The 18,330-nt window shown below is 45.7% G+C and overlaps 1 protein-coding gene across 8 annotated transcripts in view; it reads right to left on the reverse strand.

Annotated features, from left to right (window-relative positions):
• Nucleotides 1-2,093: 2,093 nt before the first annotated feature.
• Nucleotides 2,094-18,330, reverse strand: part of ARHGEF9 (Cdc42 guanine nucleotide exchange factor 9) — a 201,798-nt gene continuing 185,561 nt past the window's right edge. For 6 of the 8 annotated variants that reach the window (XM_054075195.1, XM_009566278.2, XM_054075191.1 and 3 more), the window contains 3 exons: nucleotides 16,499-16,742; nucleotides 15,724-15,792; nucleotides 3,857-5,895 (listed from right to left, as the gene is read on the reverse strand). In XM_054075195.1, the coding sequence (XP_053931170.1) occupies nucleotides 5,714-5,895; nucleotides 15,724-15,792; nucleotides 16,499-16,742 (495 nt within the window). In that variant the 3' untranslated portion in view covers nucleotides 3,857-5,713. Of the gene's footprint in view, nucleotides 3,305-3,856; nucleotides 5,896-15,723; nucleotides 15,793-16,498; nucleotides 16,743-18,330 lie in introns of those variants that run through there. The other 2 variants (XM_054075192.1, XM_054075197.1) reach the window with 2 other exon arrangements.

The raw sequence follows: 18,330 nt of genomic DNA on the forward strand, positions 1-18,330 counted from the left end.
TGTGCAATAAATGCTTTGGTGTAAAAAAATGGCCTTAGCGTGAGTTTCAATGAATTCCTGAATGAAGTTTTCCAAGATCAGTCCCCCTCATCTGTCTTGGTGTGTCCCTGCTGCTACCTCAGAGAGTCAGCTTGGTCCTTTATCCAGAAATACAGCCTAAGAGCCTGTCAGACTGCAAGACAAATGGATTTTAAACTGGGTTTCTTTGGTTTTGGTTTTTATGCAACCAGAGTCTGTAGTAGCTGGCTGAATGCTGGCTGGCTGGAAAAAGCTAAAACCAAATGAATCCTGTCATTAAATTAAGGCCCTAAGTCAACTGTCACCTGAAGGCTGCCGTGGCATTCCCGGCTGTGGAGTGCTTGTCTTTCTGGGCACTACCAGGACAGCAAGCTGGGCGTCTGAGCGTGCTGGTGGGGTGTGGAGGATGTTATCACTTCAGTGGGCTTTGGTGTTGCCACTGTTCCCAGAACACCCCCTGGGTGGTTGGGGTTCTTCCCCTTTCCTCTTTGTCAGGGCTGTTTTTGGTGCATGACACACCTTGGGCCACACAGCCGGCTCTCACTCTCCCTCACCAGCCCCCATCATGTTTGCGGACTGGGACAGGAGTGCAAAATGCTGGCAAACAGCTTTCCTTTCAACCTGCAAAGTCAGCTGGGTGGGTTGGAGGGGTGTTCTTCAAGGGGAGATTTTACACGTAATGACATTTTGGGTCTGCTCTCCTCAGCAGTGCCCTTTGGAAGTGGCACTCTGCCAGTCCTCTTGAGTGACTTCACTTACACGCTATAAGAGAAACAGAACCATTCGGCCACGCAAACCCCAGTGCGACACCAACGTCATCTTCATTGCAAGCAATAATGTAAGTGAGAGAAAAAAAAAGCTTGGTTGGAGGCATTGCTGAAGCAGTAGGCAGATGTGAAGCTGTGATGTTTGGGGTCTGGGTGAGCTGCAAACCCTGGCCCCGCAGAAGCCTTCGCGCTCGCAGCTTTGCCCCTCTCCTGTCTCTCTCCCAGAGCAGGGCTGCTTGGCTCGGGCATTTTGTTAATCGCTGTCTGCCTGGTCCCTGATACACGGGGGCTGAAGATGCAGTCAGTCGGTGTGCCAACAAACGGAGCAGCGCTGATCCGGCCGGGCAGGGAGAGGAGAGAGTAGAAAGGCAGTGGCATTACTGAAAATGTTGCTTTTTGGCTACAGTTCTGTAGAGCAATGCGTGCCTGTGTGTTTCTCTACGTGACAACAAGCATCGCTCCCAGCCACTACTGGCTCTGGATGCCGTGGTGCGATAACCCCAGTTCTGTATTTTTGGGCTTTCTAGAAAAACGTCACTTGACTGTCTTAGCTGTGAAATGCCCCTGGGTTTCTGGAGACAGCACTTTGACACTCAGGAGCAAGGCACCTGGTTCTTTCTCCCTGTGGTCACTTGCTTCCTCCGGGCCACGGGAACACCATGGCAGGGACCTGCAGGTCTCCTGGGGCTCAGCCCTGTGCAGTGGAGCAGCCTGGGGCCAGGCTCCCACCCCTCAGAACCCACCCACTGCTCTACTTCCCCCTCCTCGGAAATGCTCCTTAGGTTGCTCACAAGGTCTTTGCGCTGAGATGTCTGTTTGGAGAACTCGGCTGTCTTCAGGCTGGAGCTGAGCAAAGCCGGGTGACAGAAAGCATTCCAAAGGCACGTTGCACAGCAGGCTCGCTCCCAGCTCCACTTGGAGCAGCACCCCAGCACTCCCAAGGCAGTACTTTGTCAGCGTTGACCCTCCGGCTGCTCATGAACCATTACACTTTGTTCAGATGGAGGACACAAAGCGAGGGGTGGAGGGACGAGCCCAGAATAAGCCTATTCTGTGGGCACAGGCAAGTGTCGCGGTGCCTGCTCAGCCTTTGGGAGAAGAGAGAGACCGCTCTGAGCGAAATGATGGGAAATGCCTTCAGGTGCCTTTTCACTTCTTTTTATTTAATTCCATAAATATTTTCATAAGGCTCAGTGTCTTTACAACACTTTTTTAACCACTTTTTTTTTGTTTGTTTGTTTTATACACACAACTTTGACACTTGTTTGACAGAGTCAAACAGTCCCATATAAACAAAATAATAAAACTGGCAAGTGCGGATCAGCTGGGTTACCAAAATCCATTTTTTTTTTTGTCTTTTTTTTTTTGCTCTTACTGTTAAAACCCCAAAAGCACTAAAATATCAGTATTTGGCTTCAAACTAGAATTTTAAAAACATTTTTTTTTTTAAATTTTTAAATTCTCTGCTACAAGTCCCTGTCGTCAATAGTGCCTTGAAACTCCTACAGCCTCTTCTTTTCTTCTTAAGGAAAAATAAGCTCGGTGATGCCATGCAGAACTTACAATAGCTACTAAATATACATGTTCCCTGAAATGTAGCTGCAATGAAAAGATGACAGAGCATAAAGAGAACAAAACCAGAAACCCAAAGCACCACAGTGTACTATCAATAACATTGCAACGGACGGGCAGCGACCGTCCAGAAACTGAAACAGATTTCAAATATATTTCTCTATGTATTATTTTCTATTTACAACTGTTAGATGCACCTAGGTTGGTTCTTGTTTGATTTTTTTGGAGAGGGTGGGGAGGCGAAAGTCTTAAAATTAAGATCCTCTGTTCTAGTGTCTAGGTCAAGGGGTAATACATGTCGTTTACCTAGGGAAGAGGGTATTTTTTTTTATATATATATATATATAAAATTCGATTCAGCCAGAGAAATACCGTAAACATAAAAGTTTGTTACAACTCTCTTTTCTCTGCATATGGAATGGTAAGTGGGTTCCTCCTGTCTGGCATTGAAATGAAAGTCTGTATCAGATGCTCAGCCAAAAATCACCCCAATCTGATTGCATCTGCGCTGCTTCCAGCGCTTGCGGACATGCGAGGCAGCCCAACCCTGCGCCCTATCGGGAAAGTCCCAGTAGGCAGTAAAAGTGGCACCCAGTGCTGGTTCTTCGTTGTGATAATGCTCCATCTCTTGCAGCACCTTGGCAACTTATGAAGGGGAAGAGCTGTCTTTGGATGCCATGCCTGAGAGCCAAGCCCCTCTTCCCTCCGGAACAAATCCTGCATCTGCTTTGCCGGCCGCCTGGCTTCGGCAAGCGCTAGCAACGCTAGTTTGATTTGGCTTTCCATTTAAGAAAGAAGCTGCGGGTCCAACAAGTGGCCTTGTCAGATCAAGCGAGTCTTGATTTATGATGCAAATAATGGTGTGGCGGTGGTGTTTCTTTTTTTCTAGTGCTGAATACTTAGGAAGCATCTTCTCATAAAAATTATGGATGTCTCATTCTCACTCTCTGAGGCACAAAACAGTAAATGAACAGGCTTAACTAATGTGCTTGTTATTTTTTTTTCCCCTAAGCAATTAAAAAGGCAAAGGAATAAAGGTAATTTTCATCATGTTGTCAACAGTTTGTAATCTCTCTCTCTTTCTTTCTCTCTCTGCATCTCTCCAGCCATTCAGAAACAGAAAAACATTTAACTGCTGAGAACCCATCTCATTCACTTCCTTAAATACCCATGCTGTTAAAGAAACAAAAGAATATTTGCTGCAGTCAATATTAAAATCTGACCATAAATATGCAAAGATACAAAAGAGCATAAAAATGAGTTCTGCTATAAAGTTGGGTGGCTTCCTATTTGGGATTCCCAGTGTTTCACTGCTGCCTGTCACAACGGGGCCCCTCTTCCTCTCCAAAACCTTCATCTGCCTTTACTGTTTATTGATAGTTTCTAGATTACTAAAAAGTGCTGAGATTATTTTTGTACTTCGATAAAAAAACACGGCCACTGCCCTGTAATGCCCTGAAATAAAACAGGCTCCGCGGAAATACTGATACCACACTCTGCAATTCCAATCCTCCTGTTTTTCTTAGCGGAGGAAAAAATCCATCTCCACACTCACCGGGGTGCTGATGTGGTGTGTCATATCCGAAATAAAGTGATAAATGCCATGATCAATCACTTCCTCCCACGTTTTCAAAGGAGCTTGCAGAATAGCTCTGCAGAGTGTTTAAGTTCATTATCTCAGTCTGGTTAAACAGCCTCATTTGCCCTAGGAAACAAAATCCTCCCAGCGCACAATGATCTGTTTTACAAGCTGAAACATCAGCTTCTGTGCTTCCCAACACGGCTGAAATTGTAGGAAGTGTCTTTGAAAATAGGGGTATGATTCTCCAGAGGGAGAAAAAGAGAGAGAAAGAGACCTGTAGAGTTTGGTTAACCCACCCTGAGCCTGCTGACAATGCTACCACCCTGCTGAGCCAGTGATGCTGTTTGGATTAAACCAATCGCTGGCTGAGATTAGGTGACGTAACCGTGGTCATACGGCTAAATCGCTCGGTTCACATCTGTACTGAAAGGCAGTTCTCAACTCCTCCTGCACTATCAGGTCAATACTTCCAGGGACTCGGGCAATGATCCCCCTGCCAGCGGGTCCCTACCGGCAGCTCCCGGTTCACTCGGGACGGCAGTAAGAGAACAGAGCAGGCAGTGAGTGCTCATAGTCCCCACTCTTGGGATCATTGCTCCTGTTAATTAGCAATTAGGAGTTCATTAATGCAGTACTGCGCAGCTGTGGGTGTGGAGACGGGATGGGACCTTAGTTCCTGAAGAAAGAAAAATGGCCATTTGTCGCAGCCCAATAGCCAATTTTCCTCTAGCTGGGATGCAGGACGTGAAGCCATCAGTTTTTAAGCTTTTATCTTTGCGTGGAAAAACAAAGATAGGAGTGGGCTTTTCAGAGTTGTGTCTCAGCTTAAAAAGAAAAGAAACCAAAGAGAACCCCACGGAAATAAATGCAAATAAAAAAAAAACCTAAAATGCACCCCACGGAACCTAAATACAAATAAAGAAATAAAAGCCCCTGATGTTCTTTTCTCAGTCTTGCTCTGAGTGTGAACAGATCACACAGAATTGAGAAAAAGACAGTGCTTAAAAAACAGAATAAAGAAATCAACTGAGGAGAACCCGTTTCTCGCTTCCAGCAGAGCTGATCCCCTTCTGCTTGGTTTCACCTGCCCACAGCAAAACGGATAAAGCCAGAGAAATACTGCGCAGTGGAGCATGGGCACAGGGAGCACATCCAGACAGGCACAAGTAGGACCAGAGAATGCAAGACGGGATGGGCATGGGGCGATGTTCTTCATTGAAATGGTCATTCCAGGGAGAGCCAAGGGAGGGATGGAGAGGGAGGGAGAGGGAGCAGAGACCTCCCGGCACTCCAAAAACCAAATAACATTCCCCCCTCCCATAAATAAAATCAAATAAAATATACACCGATGTAGTCCATGAGGAACTTCGAGGACGACTTCACACAAGCGAGAAAGCGTCCTGGGATGCCAATGATGACTTGAATGAAAATGAAGAAGAAAAGGAAAAACAAACAAACAAAAAAAGGAGATGTCCGACCAAAGGAATAAAACAAAATAGGTCACATGGTTAGAAATCATTGGTGCTTCCTAGAATCTAGTAGCAGATTGCTTCCCAAAAACAACAAAAAAAGTTTTTGGTCCTTCTATATATACACATATATGTATATATATTATTATTTTTAAAGTGTGTATATATATATATATATATATGTATATATATTTAGTTGCAACAGTGCTTCTCCGAAAAAAGGTCCATCTATAAATATAATTTTATTTATTTTTATTTTTAAATTTTTAGTTCTTTTAAGTTAAAATTCTCCATCTCTCTAGGTATTATTTTTTGAATGGTGTTAACCTGCTGAAGTTTTGCCAGAATGGTGCCTGGCTGCGTCTGGGTTCGGTGAACTCGAAGACCTGGGACTGGGATATGCCATCTGTCACCATGTATTGTCCCTGATTTAATGGATCCTGGGGTGGTGGGTAGGCTGGAGGAACCGACTTGGAGTAGCTCACACCTGCATCGATGATTGGGGGGAAAAAGAAACAGATCAGTCAAAGCACAATTGGGTCAATAGTCTTTCTTCGTCATGCTATCACTTCATAATCAGGGTCCCAAACAACAGGGAGATGTGCTGGAGACAGCAAATCTATGGAGGAACGCAGCAGCTGCCTGAACATGCCGCTCCAAGGCTGCCTACACTAGACCACGAGCTGAATATTTGCCAAAGGTCCATGACTTTGTATTGGCGGAGTTTTGCCTGCCCTCATGGAAAAGTCCTGTGTGACCCAACGAGGCACGAACACGTGGCCAGGCTACAAGCAATATCAATCTGTTCGGACAAGGAAGACAACTCGCAAAACTTAACGCTTGAATCTCGTTTTCACCCTCCCTCCCAGCTAAGCTTGGAAAGCTGTTGCGCCCCAACATGCCCCGGTGTCCAGCCCCGAGCAGCGTCACCCCGAGGAGCACTCAGCGCCGGCTCCGGCACGAGAATGGAGCAGAACTGCTTGGGAGGAAGCTGAAGGGACCTTTGCCACTTCAGCACCTACTCTGCCTATCAAAGAGCAACTTGTTTCCTTTAGGAAAGTTTGTAGGACTTTTCCATAGGGTTCATTTTAAATGTACCAGTCTGATTTCAGCCCAAAACGGCTGCACACAATGCAGAAAAGGCTGATTCTGCTCAATCCAAACTGGTGGCAATGGATGGACTGGCCAGGCTACGCTTCTAGATGCATTAAGGCCACATATGTGAATCAATAGGTCCTGTGCAATAACGGGGCGAGGGGATGCTGCTCTCACAGCTTTCCCATGGAAAAGGGAGGCTCGGCAAGCTGGGACCTAAGCAACCTTTTCTATAGGACAGTGTAGAAAGGGTGGCTCTGGGTGAGTTGCAGTGGAACAGAAGGGAGGTACTTCACCGCCAGTATGTGGACTACAGGGAACAGTAACATAGCTAAGTCTGTATCTCCTTCCCCACAACACCACTGATTGGGGGGTAATCCCTCCTTCAGCCCCAGGGTAGCGTGATCAGCTGGAAACCACAACTCCAGAGAAGGGCAGGAAGGAGGGAGGAGCAGGGCTGCGAAGCAGGTTGCTGTAAGCTCTGGCCATCTCTGGATCCCCTCTGCTGCATGCAGAACTGCTCTTCCTTCCGCTGGGAGGGCAGCCCCGGCCGCATGACGGGTGGCAAGCTTCGCAAGGGCCATCTCAAGGCCATTGCCTCCCCAGGTTTTACCCGCAGGAGCGAGGTGACTCTACTCAAGTAGATCAGTGTCCTCATCTGGAAAGCGGGATGGCATCACCCACCTACCTCACACGAGGGTTGTGAAGCTAAATTAATTAATGTTTGTAAAACACTTTGAGATCCTCGGCTGGGAAGGTGCTAGAGAAGGCAAAATACGGTGATTAGCACCCAGGTACCACAGCAACCGTGTGTCAAAGAAATGCGACTCTTTGCATTCAGTTAGCAGTTCCTACCCACACACAAACACATGCTTGGTGGGACTAGCGCCGGCCAGCCTGGGCACAGGGAGGCTGCACACAGTCAAGTACTTACAGACAAAGGGAAAAGCCTCACAAAGGGTGCTCACGGAGAACATCTGTCAACTGTTATACGTTGCCGCATTATAATTCAGGACCTCCTTTAGACACAAAGCTAAAGCTTTAGCTTGGCTTCAGGAAAGAGAATTAATTCACTTCTGCTTGTGACAGAATTCACAAATCAAGGGCTGTTAAAATCCTCAGCCCAAATGGAGGTATCATCTTGACTATGTCTAACTGATTTCTCCTTCTTTACAGCAAATGCCATCAAATCATGCAGTGCTCTGTCCGCTGCAGGGAGCAACCAAGACCTTTCCTCACAGTGGACAAAAAATGCTCCACACTTATTAACCTTTAACAAGTTCATCATGGTTAATGCTTCAAACTTATTTGAAAAGAAAAACCTGGAGATGTTCTGCATTTGTATCTGCGTGCCGGAATGGCTACTCAACAACAAGTCTTCTACTCTGTCTTTCCCAAGTTCTTCTCTCCTACAAAAAGCCTGCAGAGCAGAGTGCAGCCTCAGAGTCCTCACTGTCCTGGGGTCAAACCTGGAATGGGGTCAGTTCTAGGATACCTGAGACGACTTCTGTACCATCCTCGTTGGCAGCCTCCAACTGCCAATATGAATTTACCCCATAAAGGTAGAGCATGGGCTTGTACTCAACTCTGCCCTACCTCTTCCACTCCTTCTTCTACCACCATCCTGCTCTGAGTTGCCTCGCTGGAAGGCAGGCCAATGTGTGGGCAGTGTAACCAACTGCAGAGTCTGCTCTGGAGGGCAAACTCTAGCCCTGAACCCATATAAGAGCAAAGACATTCTCCTGAAGGCCACCAGCCTTTAGTGTATTGGCCACGTTTCCCAGCAGAGATTGGTGAGGAGTATTAGAATCTGTGGGAAGGCTGGGATCTGGTAGATGTCTCTCACATGGCTACAGCTGGGAAATACATCTTCTTCTCTCTCCTAAGTGGTTTGGATCTTCAACTGACCAAAGGACCAGGAATTGCTTCAAATCTTGTGCCACCAAGATTACTAACTAATTTTCTACAGCACAAAACAGTTGTGAATCTAAAGCAGCAATTGTTGCTAGTTTTGGAAGACCTTAAGACCACATTGCTGTAATGACATGGCCCAAAGTCTTTTTGCATCCTGTGGCTGCAGAGTGGCAGTCAGCCCCGTGATGCATCCAGTCTGCCACGCTGAGCTGGGCTGAGCTCTTTAGTGTCTCTAAAGCAATTAATTTGTGGAGGGTGAACTAATGTATTTTAATTATGATAAAGAAATGCTACGCAATCTCCTGGATCAGCAAAATGTGATGCACTTGGAAAGCTGAAGAAGTAGAGAAATGACAGTCTGGCTGAAGTCAATTGACACTGATGGAGTTAACACTGCAAAGAATGTAATCCATAGTCTGTCTTCTCCAAAAGAGAAAAAGGCAGACTCCCCTGGCCAGATCATTACCAAACCCCATTCAGTTCTTTCCCCAAATAGCCTTTTTCGGTCCGAACTCCTGAAAAACATCTATTCTTGCTTGGAACATACCCATGCACACACTGCCACTGCCCTCAATAAAGAAGCTCAGACCCGTATTTTCCAAGTCGTTCGTGTGGCCCTGCTCGAGGATCTAGGCTACTGGCATGAACATCTAAGCTGGATGAACGTCAAAAGCTCCTGGCTGGTTCTACTTGAATAAGCAGCTGAAGGTTTGCATATTTCTCATATTTATCGCATGGCCTCCATGGCCTAAATGATGAAAATCATCTCAATGGCATGCAGAGTTACCGTGTGTTTGTGGTCATGCAAATAAACACATCTGTGCTCTGGCAAGTCAGGCTGATAATTCCGAACTAACACATTTTCTTGTCAAACTGTGATATTACGTTGCAACAGCTTGAGGTGCCCCAGGAACGCGTGGGTTCGTTACGCCATACCCATGTTCTTGCTGAGGTGGAACACAGGGATGGGGGAGGGAGGGCAGGGGAGAGAGATTCACCTCATCTTCACATCTTCTGCTCCACACGTGGAGCAAATCTGGGAAAAAGCATGACCTGGGATTCTTCTATTCTGCTCCCTCATCAGAACTGGGGGCCACTGTGCAGAACTGTCCCTTGAGGGATATTTTTTCCTAGGCAAAGCCATACCTCCACTGCAATTCAACAGAAAGAAACGAGCAAAGCTCTTTTCCAATGAAGTTCTGGGCTGCTGGGTGAAGAGAATTCATAGCACAAAGGGAAAGAATCGATAGGTAAGTTATGATTTCTAGACAAAGCTGCTGCGCTGCCTTCCCAAGGCGTAAAGGAAGCAGCTCTGCACCAACGACCAGACCTGGAGCTCCTTCTGCTGGTCCATGCGTAATTCTGCACTGTAGCAGTATATAAAGGCTGCAGCTGCAGAGCGAGACCGTTCAGCAGGGTGGGGGTTGTGGCAATCTGTTCAGAATGAGAAAAAGCAAACTCCAGGGTTTACAATTTGGCTAGACAAAACGGGTAAAGAGAGATGCTGTGCTGTCAATTGGAATCATCTCTTCTTTTAGCAGCAGGCAACGTCACTTGGAATTTTTTTGATTTCTCAGCTCAGAAAAAGACAATTAAAAAGGTTTAAAACTCCCTCTTTTTTCCCCTTCTAGTTCATTTTTTTCAGAGTCTCTTCTACTGGAGGTTACAACACGACTTCAGTAGCACGTGAAGATCAAGGAGCATGCTGTTAACTCACAGGCAGTCCACATGGAGACGTGCAGACAGAGCCAGGTACAATAGAGCAGGACAGCTACATTTACATTGACCTTTCCAGAGTTAATACAAAACACACAAAAAATACACTCAGATTTGCCTGTATATAACCATGGAAACTTGCCTTGCAAGCTATTTATTCCATCTTCAGCCTTTAAAATTTTAGCTTATCCTTTGATCAGGAGCTATTTCATATGCTTTTCTTCTACCTAGCTGTCTAGATACCACGCTGCTCATGGCCAGAACTGAGTGGGAGACAATAGAATACCAACGCCTGCTTTCTCTACTGGCTGAGTGGAGGCTGCTGGTAGAAAGAGAAGCAGTGCTACGCTAAGGAACCTTTTATCTACCTGTGATCTTGCTAGCAGCTGAGCCAACTTGCATCCTTCAGGAGCCATGCTCAAAAATCCCATAAATTCAGCTCCCTCCTGAATATTGTAACCCATACACAATGTGGTGTAGGTGGGAACATTACTTAAGAACACTAATTGTTGTACGGTTAATTAGTCCTGCAATATTGACAAGTTAAAGAAATCAGAGGCAGCAATGGCTGAACGGGTACAGCCCTTTGCATTTCTTCAGCACATCTCAACAGAGGATCTCAAAGCACTTCACCACAACTCACTTGGTTGCTCTTACATTTGGTGCTGGCAAACTATGCTGTATCTGATACCTAATTCTGCCCCCTGACTGCAGACATAGTTTTCCCAACAAGAAGTGTGTCTGGCAGTGGTGAACAGGAACTATCTGCCTCCAAAGACAGTCCTGAGCAGCCACGGGTTTCACTGCTTTACACTGCCACATTGAACTACCCAACTCAAATTCTGTCCTACTCGCTCCACTCAAGAGCGATTCCTTGGCCATGGCTCTTTACACAGCCAGGGATTTCACTCAACAGCTTGTAAAAGGTAGGTGTTACCAGGGATGGTACTGGTGAGGAGGATATGCCTTGGCTTACTTTTCTAACCACTAGCCTAACTCCTCAGTTTTGGAAGAAGAGGGAGGGAAAAGGGGTAACTGCATCTTGAGAAATGCAACAGAGGAAAACAGGAATGTTATGTCCTGGCTATTCCACAGCCAACCACTGTATCTTCAAATACTGAGCTAACTTGACCTTCCTGAGTCTACTTATTAAGTCTGTTACTGCGACTTGAGGTCATTAGACTAGACATTAAGATAATGATCCCTCATGTGATAAGCAAGGCAAGGTGGAATAAATAATACTAAGGCTTTACGAATCAAAGCCAGGTGAAAACTAATTTATCCCATTTTGTGTTTATGTAGCCCCCCTCTCCTCCAGCACTCTGCACACTGATAGCAAATATCATTCTGCCCATTTCATTGATAGGAAGGGATAAATTAATCTATCACTCCCTGAAATGCAGCTTCTTATGGGTAGCAACACTGCCCTTTACATAAATTCCCTCACCAAAACAAAAGTGCAGGAGAATCTGGGCTGACAGACTTATTTCAGTTGGAATCTCAATATGGCATTGATTTCAATATATTGGCTCTTTGAACAAGAGCGAATGGAAAACCCAAGAAGCCAATTTCACATCTCAACAAAAAAACTCCCCTGGAAAACTTGCTCAGAAGCAAATGCCCAATGCCGAGTCACCAGCACCATCCTTAGAGGTCTCCCAGCCAAGAACTGACAGCTGAATTTAGGTTTAATATTAGGAAAAGGTTCTTCCCACAGAGGGTGGTGGAGCACTGGAACAGCTTCCAGGAAGCAGTCATGGCACCGAGCCTGACAATATTCCAGAAGCATTTGGCCAAGGCCCTCAGCCCCACGGTGTGAATGTTGGGGTTGTCCTGTGCAGGGACAGGAGTTGGACTCCATGGTCCTTGTGGGTCCCTTCCAACTCAGGTCAGTCTATGATTCTGTAATTCACAATTTTCCTTAGCTTCTATACCTGACTGGATCTCAGATGAAAATGCTGAGTCCAGCTGTGTTACAAACACTGTGAGTAAGAAGCCTCTATCTATACTATCATTGATGAGACTCGTGCTTGTGGACCCAAAGCACAAAGAGCGTGGGCAAGCTGCAGCCGGGCACTGCCTGATGCCTGCATCGGGGAGGGCTTGGGGAGGGTCTGTGTTCGACAAACAACGGGATGAGCTCTGAGGCTTCTCTGAATCTGTGGGGAAATATCCCCAAGAACACGATTAGCTCTGTTCTTTCACCTACACTGTGGGAAGCTCTGTGAAACAAGGGAAGTGACCCCGATTATCTGAAAATGCAAATGCCCCTCTGTTTGAAAGCAGTTAGTCTGCTATCGCTTGTGTCACTCAGCTGCTTTGAACCCCCCGAGGCAATGCCTACACGTGTGAATAGGATGGGGAAACATGTCAGGGCCACATCAATCTTGTCAGCAATGAAGATGCAATAGAATAGGCCCAAACACTAGAGGGGCATGAAGGAGCTGGCTCATAGCATGGGTCCGAAGAGCTGTCCTGCGCATCATTCCAGCGATTTGGATGTCAGCCTGGCACTGCACACGCGCATGCATTTCTGTGCAGATGTGAGCATTAGGAGGGGGTTGTTTCCAGAGGGGACCCTGACTTTGGGATCAGACACTTCTCAAAACAGTATTCTCTCTGAAGCACGTGTATAAATTTTCATTCATGTAAAAAGCCAAGTCTGAAAGTTTCTTCTCCTGCTACCAGCTGATGTCTCAGTGTCTCCTCTGTGCATACTGCAGCGCGTGGCAGTTTAAATGAGCCCTTTTCAAACACACACCAGCCAGCTCCAGAGTAATACTTCTGGGAGGTATGGTACAACAGCACATGAAATAAACAGCATTTTATACTATTTGAAAAATACTTTTCTGCTTCACCTCTAACAAAGCTGATTGCATTTTCCATTTCACCTCCTTCATGACTTTTCTCTCTTCCTTACGTATTCTGTGACAGGGAAATTACCATGGTTTCCTATTTAAGAGGTGGAGGGAAGCACTGAGGTAATCTAGAAACCAGTCTGTAATAGGCATCTGCTGACACAGGAGCAGCTGTTGATGTGCCAGGGCGAGCTGCTGAGCCAACAAACCCTGCAGTAGCCACGGAGACCTGCTCTGCAAAGCCCCTAAATTTAAATGAATAAATAGCTGAATGCAGTGGAAGTATTCCTACTCCTAAAGCAGTTCACTGCTTTCCAGGTCGAATTGATGCTCCAAAACCTGTATTCCTACTCCTAAAGGAGTTTACTACTTTGAAGGTCTAACCGATGCTCCAAAACCAACTTCAAGCCCCTTCCAACGCTACCATCCTACCATCGTGCTGTGGGAGGCTATGTGGGAGGGCACAACACCAGTGAACAGCGCCTGCAGACAGCAACCTGATGGAGCTCTGAGCAACCTGATCTGCTTAAAGATGTCTCTGCTCCTGCAGGGTGGTTGGACTGGGTGACCTGTAAAGGTCCCACCCAACCCAAAGCTCTCTATGATTCTAAGCTCCTGGCACAGGCACACCTGGCTGCCTGCTCCCAGCCCCACAAGCTGCACCTCAGCCTCAGAAAGACAGCCCCAAGAGCCTGCCGAGGCCTTTGGCAAAAGAATGGTTGACAATATATGTAAAATGCATAAGGCAAGATTCAAAAAATCCATCCCTAAAAGCCATCGCTCTGGAATTCCGTCCTGCCTCGCTCCTCCAAGCAATGCCACCAGCTCCCAGCACCGGCAGCCTCACGCCTCCCTTTGGGTGTTGGGCACAAGACAAACCACAGAGTAAGAAAACTAAGAGTTTTCAGCAAAACATTAAGTGCCGGTACTTAATTTAATTAATCTGAGACTGGGTTATGATCACCACAATGCAGGACAAAAGAAACAGAGCTACTCATCTAATGACCCTATTTGTTTTTTTTCAGCACTTGTGTCTCAAGCAAAACAACCAAGGCTCCACTTCACCTGATGCTTAGGGTTGGACTGGATTGCTCTCTGACTCGAGAACTTCATCTCGTAAAAACAACTGCCAGTGTTACAGCGTAAGCTCGGTCTTCATAAAATAAATGCTGACTGGTGTTTTAGGAGCTAATTAATTTCATAGTCAGTGAAGTCTAAGATAATAGCGCCTCCTTTATCATCTCAGAGAGAAAGAGAGAGAAAGAGAGAAAACAAGAGAGCAACTGCTGTGTAAGAAATAAGTATGGTTCATATGCCTATATTATATTTGTTAGGATGCAAGTCCATGATTTAAGTGGGAATACTGGTAGGCATGCTCAGGCACCTTTGAACTGTGTTGCTTAATGACTGAACAGTACAATTATTAATTAATTAACACCTTAATTAATTAATAATATAATTAATTCATCAGCATATAATAGTTAAAACTGTTTTTGTTGTGGCCACCATGCAAGTCAGCGTCTCTACTTTTCCAGTTGCCATAATCTCCACGGTTGCTTCCGTGCTGAGGGAGAAGCATGCAAGTGGTGAGGGGTGAACCTGCAAAACTGTGACAGCGTCCACTTCTGCCTGAACTAGAGGTAAATTGAGCAAAATACATGGTCCCTGGGCCCGTTTTTGGGGGTGTGCATATCTGGCCAGGAGAGTTGTTAGAACATCTCAGAAGACAACATAGGAAGTCAGTAGAAAGGAGAAGACTAATGACAATGGAGAAACACAGCAAACCAAGGTGTTTACAGTTGGCCTAGTGAGCCACTACTGGACCAGCAAAACCAGTAGACAACAAACAGGTGAGGCAGAAAGCAAAGAGCTCCTTCAGCTATTGCAGAAACCAACCCAGTGCCTGTACAGAGTGGGGACAGATCTGTCTGGAACTGACTATAGCCAAGGAGTTGACGAGTTCTCTCAAACCCCAGGTATAGGCTCTTTGGTAATGAAATGCTATGCCTACGACTTTGTGAAGCTTTGGCAAACTTGAAAAATGACCTCTCTGACTTTCTGTCCCTATTTCCTATTTCAAAACCTGTAGCTGCTAGAGTTTTTGATAATTAACGCTGGCTGTTTTGCCTGTTGAAACTTTGATTAATAAGCATTTATTAGTCAGCTGCAGCCTGTGTTGGAGGGAAAATGAAGCTAACGTTAGAGAGATAGAATGTCTTTACTAAGATACTTCACTTCCCAGAGCTGATGCTACTGCGCTGTCCTCAAAAAGTTGCAGGCAGCCCCAGGAAACATGAAAGTCCCCTTCCTAGTGCAGGGAAGGGTAGATCCATCACCATCTCCAGCATTTTAGCCAACTTACTTTCTTTGCTAATGGGAGACTCTGGGAATTAGCAGAACCCTTACACATCTCCGCACTCACTCTGATTTCAGCCTGAGATAAACAACTGAGATAGAGAGATCGATTTCTGCCCCAGGGACAGCTTCTGGACATCAGACTAGAGACATGAGATCAAATTCATCTCTGGTGAAAGTCCACTGGCTTCAACCACATCAGACCAGAGATTAATTTGGCCCACAGTTACATTAAGAAAGGATACAAAGCACAAACGGTATTGTATAAAAAAAGAGGAAGGGGAAGTTCAAGAGGGATGCTGGATCCTAACCCAGCAGGATTCAGCCCAGCCCGCTCCACCCTCACATCACCAGGCACAGTGCGTGTTGCCGGTTACCTTTTTGTTTACTGACTTTCTTTACTGTCATTGCCGCTTGCCGCTTTTGATTTTCAGAAATTTCAAAGCCTGAAAAAGGGAACACGGCAAACACAATTCAGAAGGTTGCTTACAAAGCCTCTTTTCTTTTGGGGGAGGGGGGGAATGTTCTGCACTGCTTGGCAAACACAGAATGCCCTGGGTGGCAAAGCATCACCCAGTGAGCTGGGTGTACGGGCCAGTATTTTACTGAAAAGCAAATCTTCCTTGAAAGGACAGGCCTCTCTACAATCTCACTTGTGCAGGGGCTGTATGAAAAGTAAGATTAGACCCATTATTATACAGTATCATAAACATGCCCGGTGCTTTACAGCTGAGCAACACAAACTGAGCCTGAACTGGCACTGGTTACAGTCAATTTATGGGCTGATGCCAACGGAAAGGCACGGCTGATAAGTCATTGACGTTGTTGCCCTCCTAGCCTGCACGAGACATGATTATAAGCAGAGCAGAAATGATGCAGCCAGGAGCCTCTGAAATCAGAAGGCTAAAGACTTCCTCCAGTACCCCACAGAGGTCCAGGCCTGAAGCTATGTGCAGAATTTGTTTATTGAGGGCCAAAATTACTAGTAAATGAATTGGAAAGAGACCTATTTATGACTATGAGAGCAACCAAGGACATTCGAACAATGCTGAACTGTATTCTAATACCAAAAAAAATGGGCTTCTCCCAACAATTGGGGCACAATTAAGCATTACCTACAATCTTCTTTCAGATTCATTTCATATTCCTCACCTATCTTTTCATCTTCTTTTACCATCTTCCTTTCTTCTCTGAAAGCTCTAAGCCATCGTAACTTCTCCTCCAGTTTCTTGGCAAAGAATAAGTGCATTTCCTCAGTCTCCTTGTTATGAAGTTTGAAGGCATTCTTCATGCTGACATTGAAGTCATCATCTCTCCCGTCTTCTATATCTACCACTTCATATTTATCCATGTCTATGCGACCTTTGTAATAAAGAATATCTCTCCGTATGAGATCCTGCAGAGAGAAAAGGAGAGATGGGTTGATCAGAATGTACTTACAGAGCCTGAACTCAGCAGGGAATTCACAGGAGGGCTAAAGAAAAGAAAGAAGCAATGGTGAAACCTCCTCAGCTTCTTCAAGCCTCGTTTGTTGCTGGCTAAACAATTAGGGTAGATTGTAGGCATAAAAGAACAAAATACAAACCCTAATGCTGCAATATTTTGCTTGTAGGCATGAAGAAAGGCCTTTAAGTAACAAACTTCCATCATTTTCCATGATGGGAAGTTCTGTTCCATAGGAAGAGAACACAGAATATACAGGGCACTGGTGGGATACCTGTGCTGCACGCGAGGCTGCGTATAAGCACAAATCTTGAGACATCACTTTGGGGACATTTGGCAGTGCAGACTGGACTCTGTTCTCAGAGTAGGGGAGACGAGTCTCTGCCCCTCTTCCCCAGAATCTGTTTTCCATTCATACAAAACTCACTGGGGAGAACCTTTTAGTACTGAAAGGGGGCCTACAGGAAAGCTGGGAGGGGCTCTTGATCATGGAGTGCAGGGATAGGATGAGGGGGAATGGTTTTCACTTGCAAGAGGGGAGATTGAGGTAAGATCTCAGAAAGAAAAGTTTTGCTGTGAGGGTGGGGAGGCCCTGGCCCAGGTTGCCCAGAGCAGCGGTGGCTGCCCCATCCCTGGAGGGGTTCCAGGCCAGGTTGGATGGGGCTTGGAGCCCCTGATCCAGTGGGAGGTGTCCCTGCCCATGGCAGGGGTGGAACTGGATGGGGTTTAAGGTCCCTTACAGTCCAAACCATTCTGTGATTCTAAGAAAAAAAAAATTAGGTTTTTTTAGTTAAATCAGATAAATTCAAGAAAATATAAAAATACAAAAGAAGACCCTCAAAACCTGATCAGCAGGGAAAAGGCCAAATAAATTGAGTTGTTTAATCTAGAAAGGATATAAATTAAAGGGAACGTGCTATTGGTATTACAGGACATGAAAGCTGTTTCTCTTCTAAGGAGGCTGGTGATCAATTATTCTCCATTTTGATTGCAGCTTGGCTTAATTTCCCACGAGGGAGAATAGGATTAGACACCTAGAAAAAATCTTTCCAGCTATAAGAGTGGTTAAACACCATAAGAGACAAAAAAGGGAAGCTTTGGGACAGCATTCCTTGGAGATTTTCAGAAATACCATTACACAAATATCCGTCAGAGCTGATCTGATCATCCTTAAGCCTGCAAAAGGAACAGCTGATCTCCTGGGGTCCTTTCCAGCTCTGCATTTTGATGATGTCTAAGAGGAAGGTGACAGATGGAGAAGAAAATGGGACGAGAGCAGGTAGAATGAGTTGGAGCTTCGGGGGCAGCATGGTAGAAGCCCCAGGGCATGGAGCAGGACAGTGGCATCAACCTGCACCCTTTGCAGACAGCATCCAGCTTGCGTTCAATGGCTCTTAAGGAAACTGGTGCATCTGGGTCATTCACACTTATTTGTCTGAATGTGATTTTTTTTACCCTAAAGCTTCTATGACTTCCTTTTCTTTCCCTGGCTGAGGTTAATTAAGCTCTTCTGAACAGTGCTCTGCATTCTCTTCATGTAA

This window comes from Cuculus canorus, chromosome 10 (genome assembly GCF_017976375.1).
Source record: "Cuculus canorus isolate bCucCan1 chromosome 10, bCucCan1.pri, whole genome shotgun sequence".
NCBI lineage: Eukaryota > Metazoa > Chordata > Aves > Cuculiformes > Cuculidae > Cuculus > Cuculus canorus.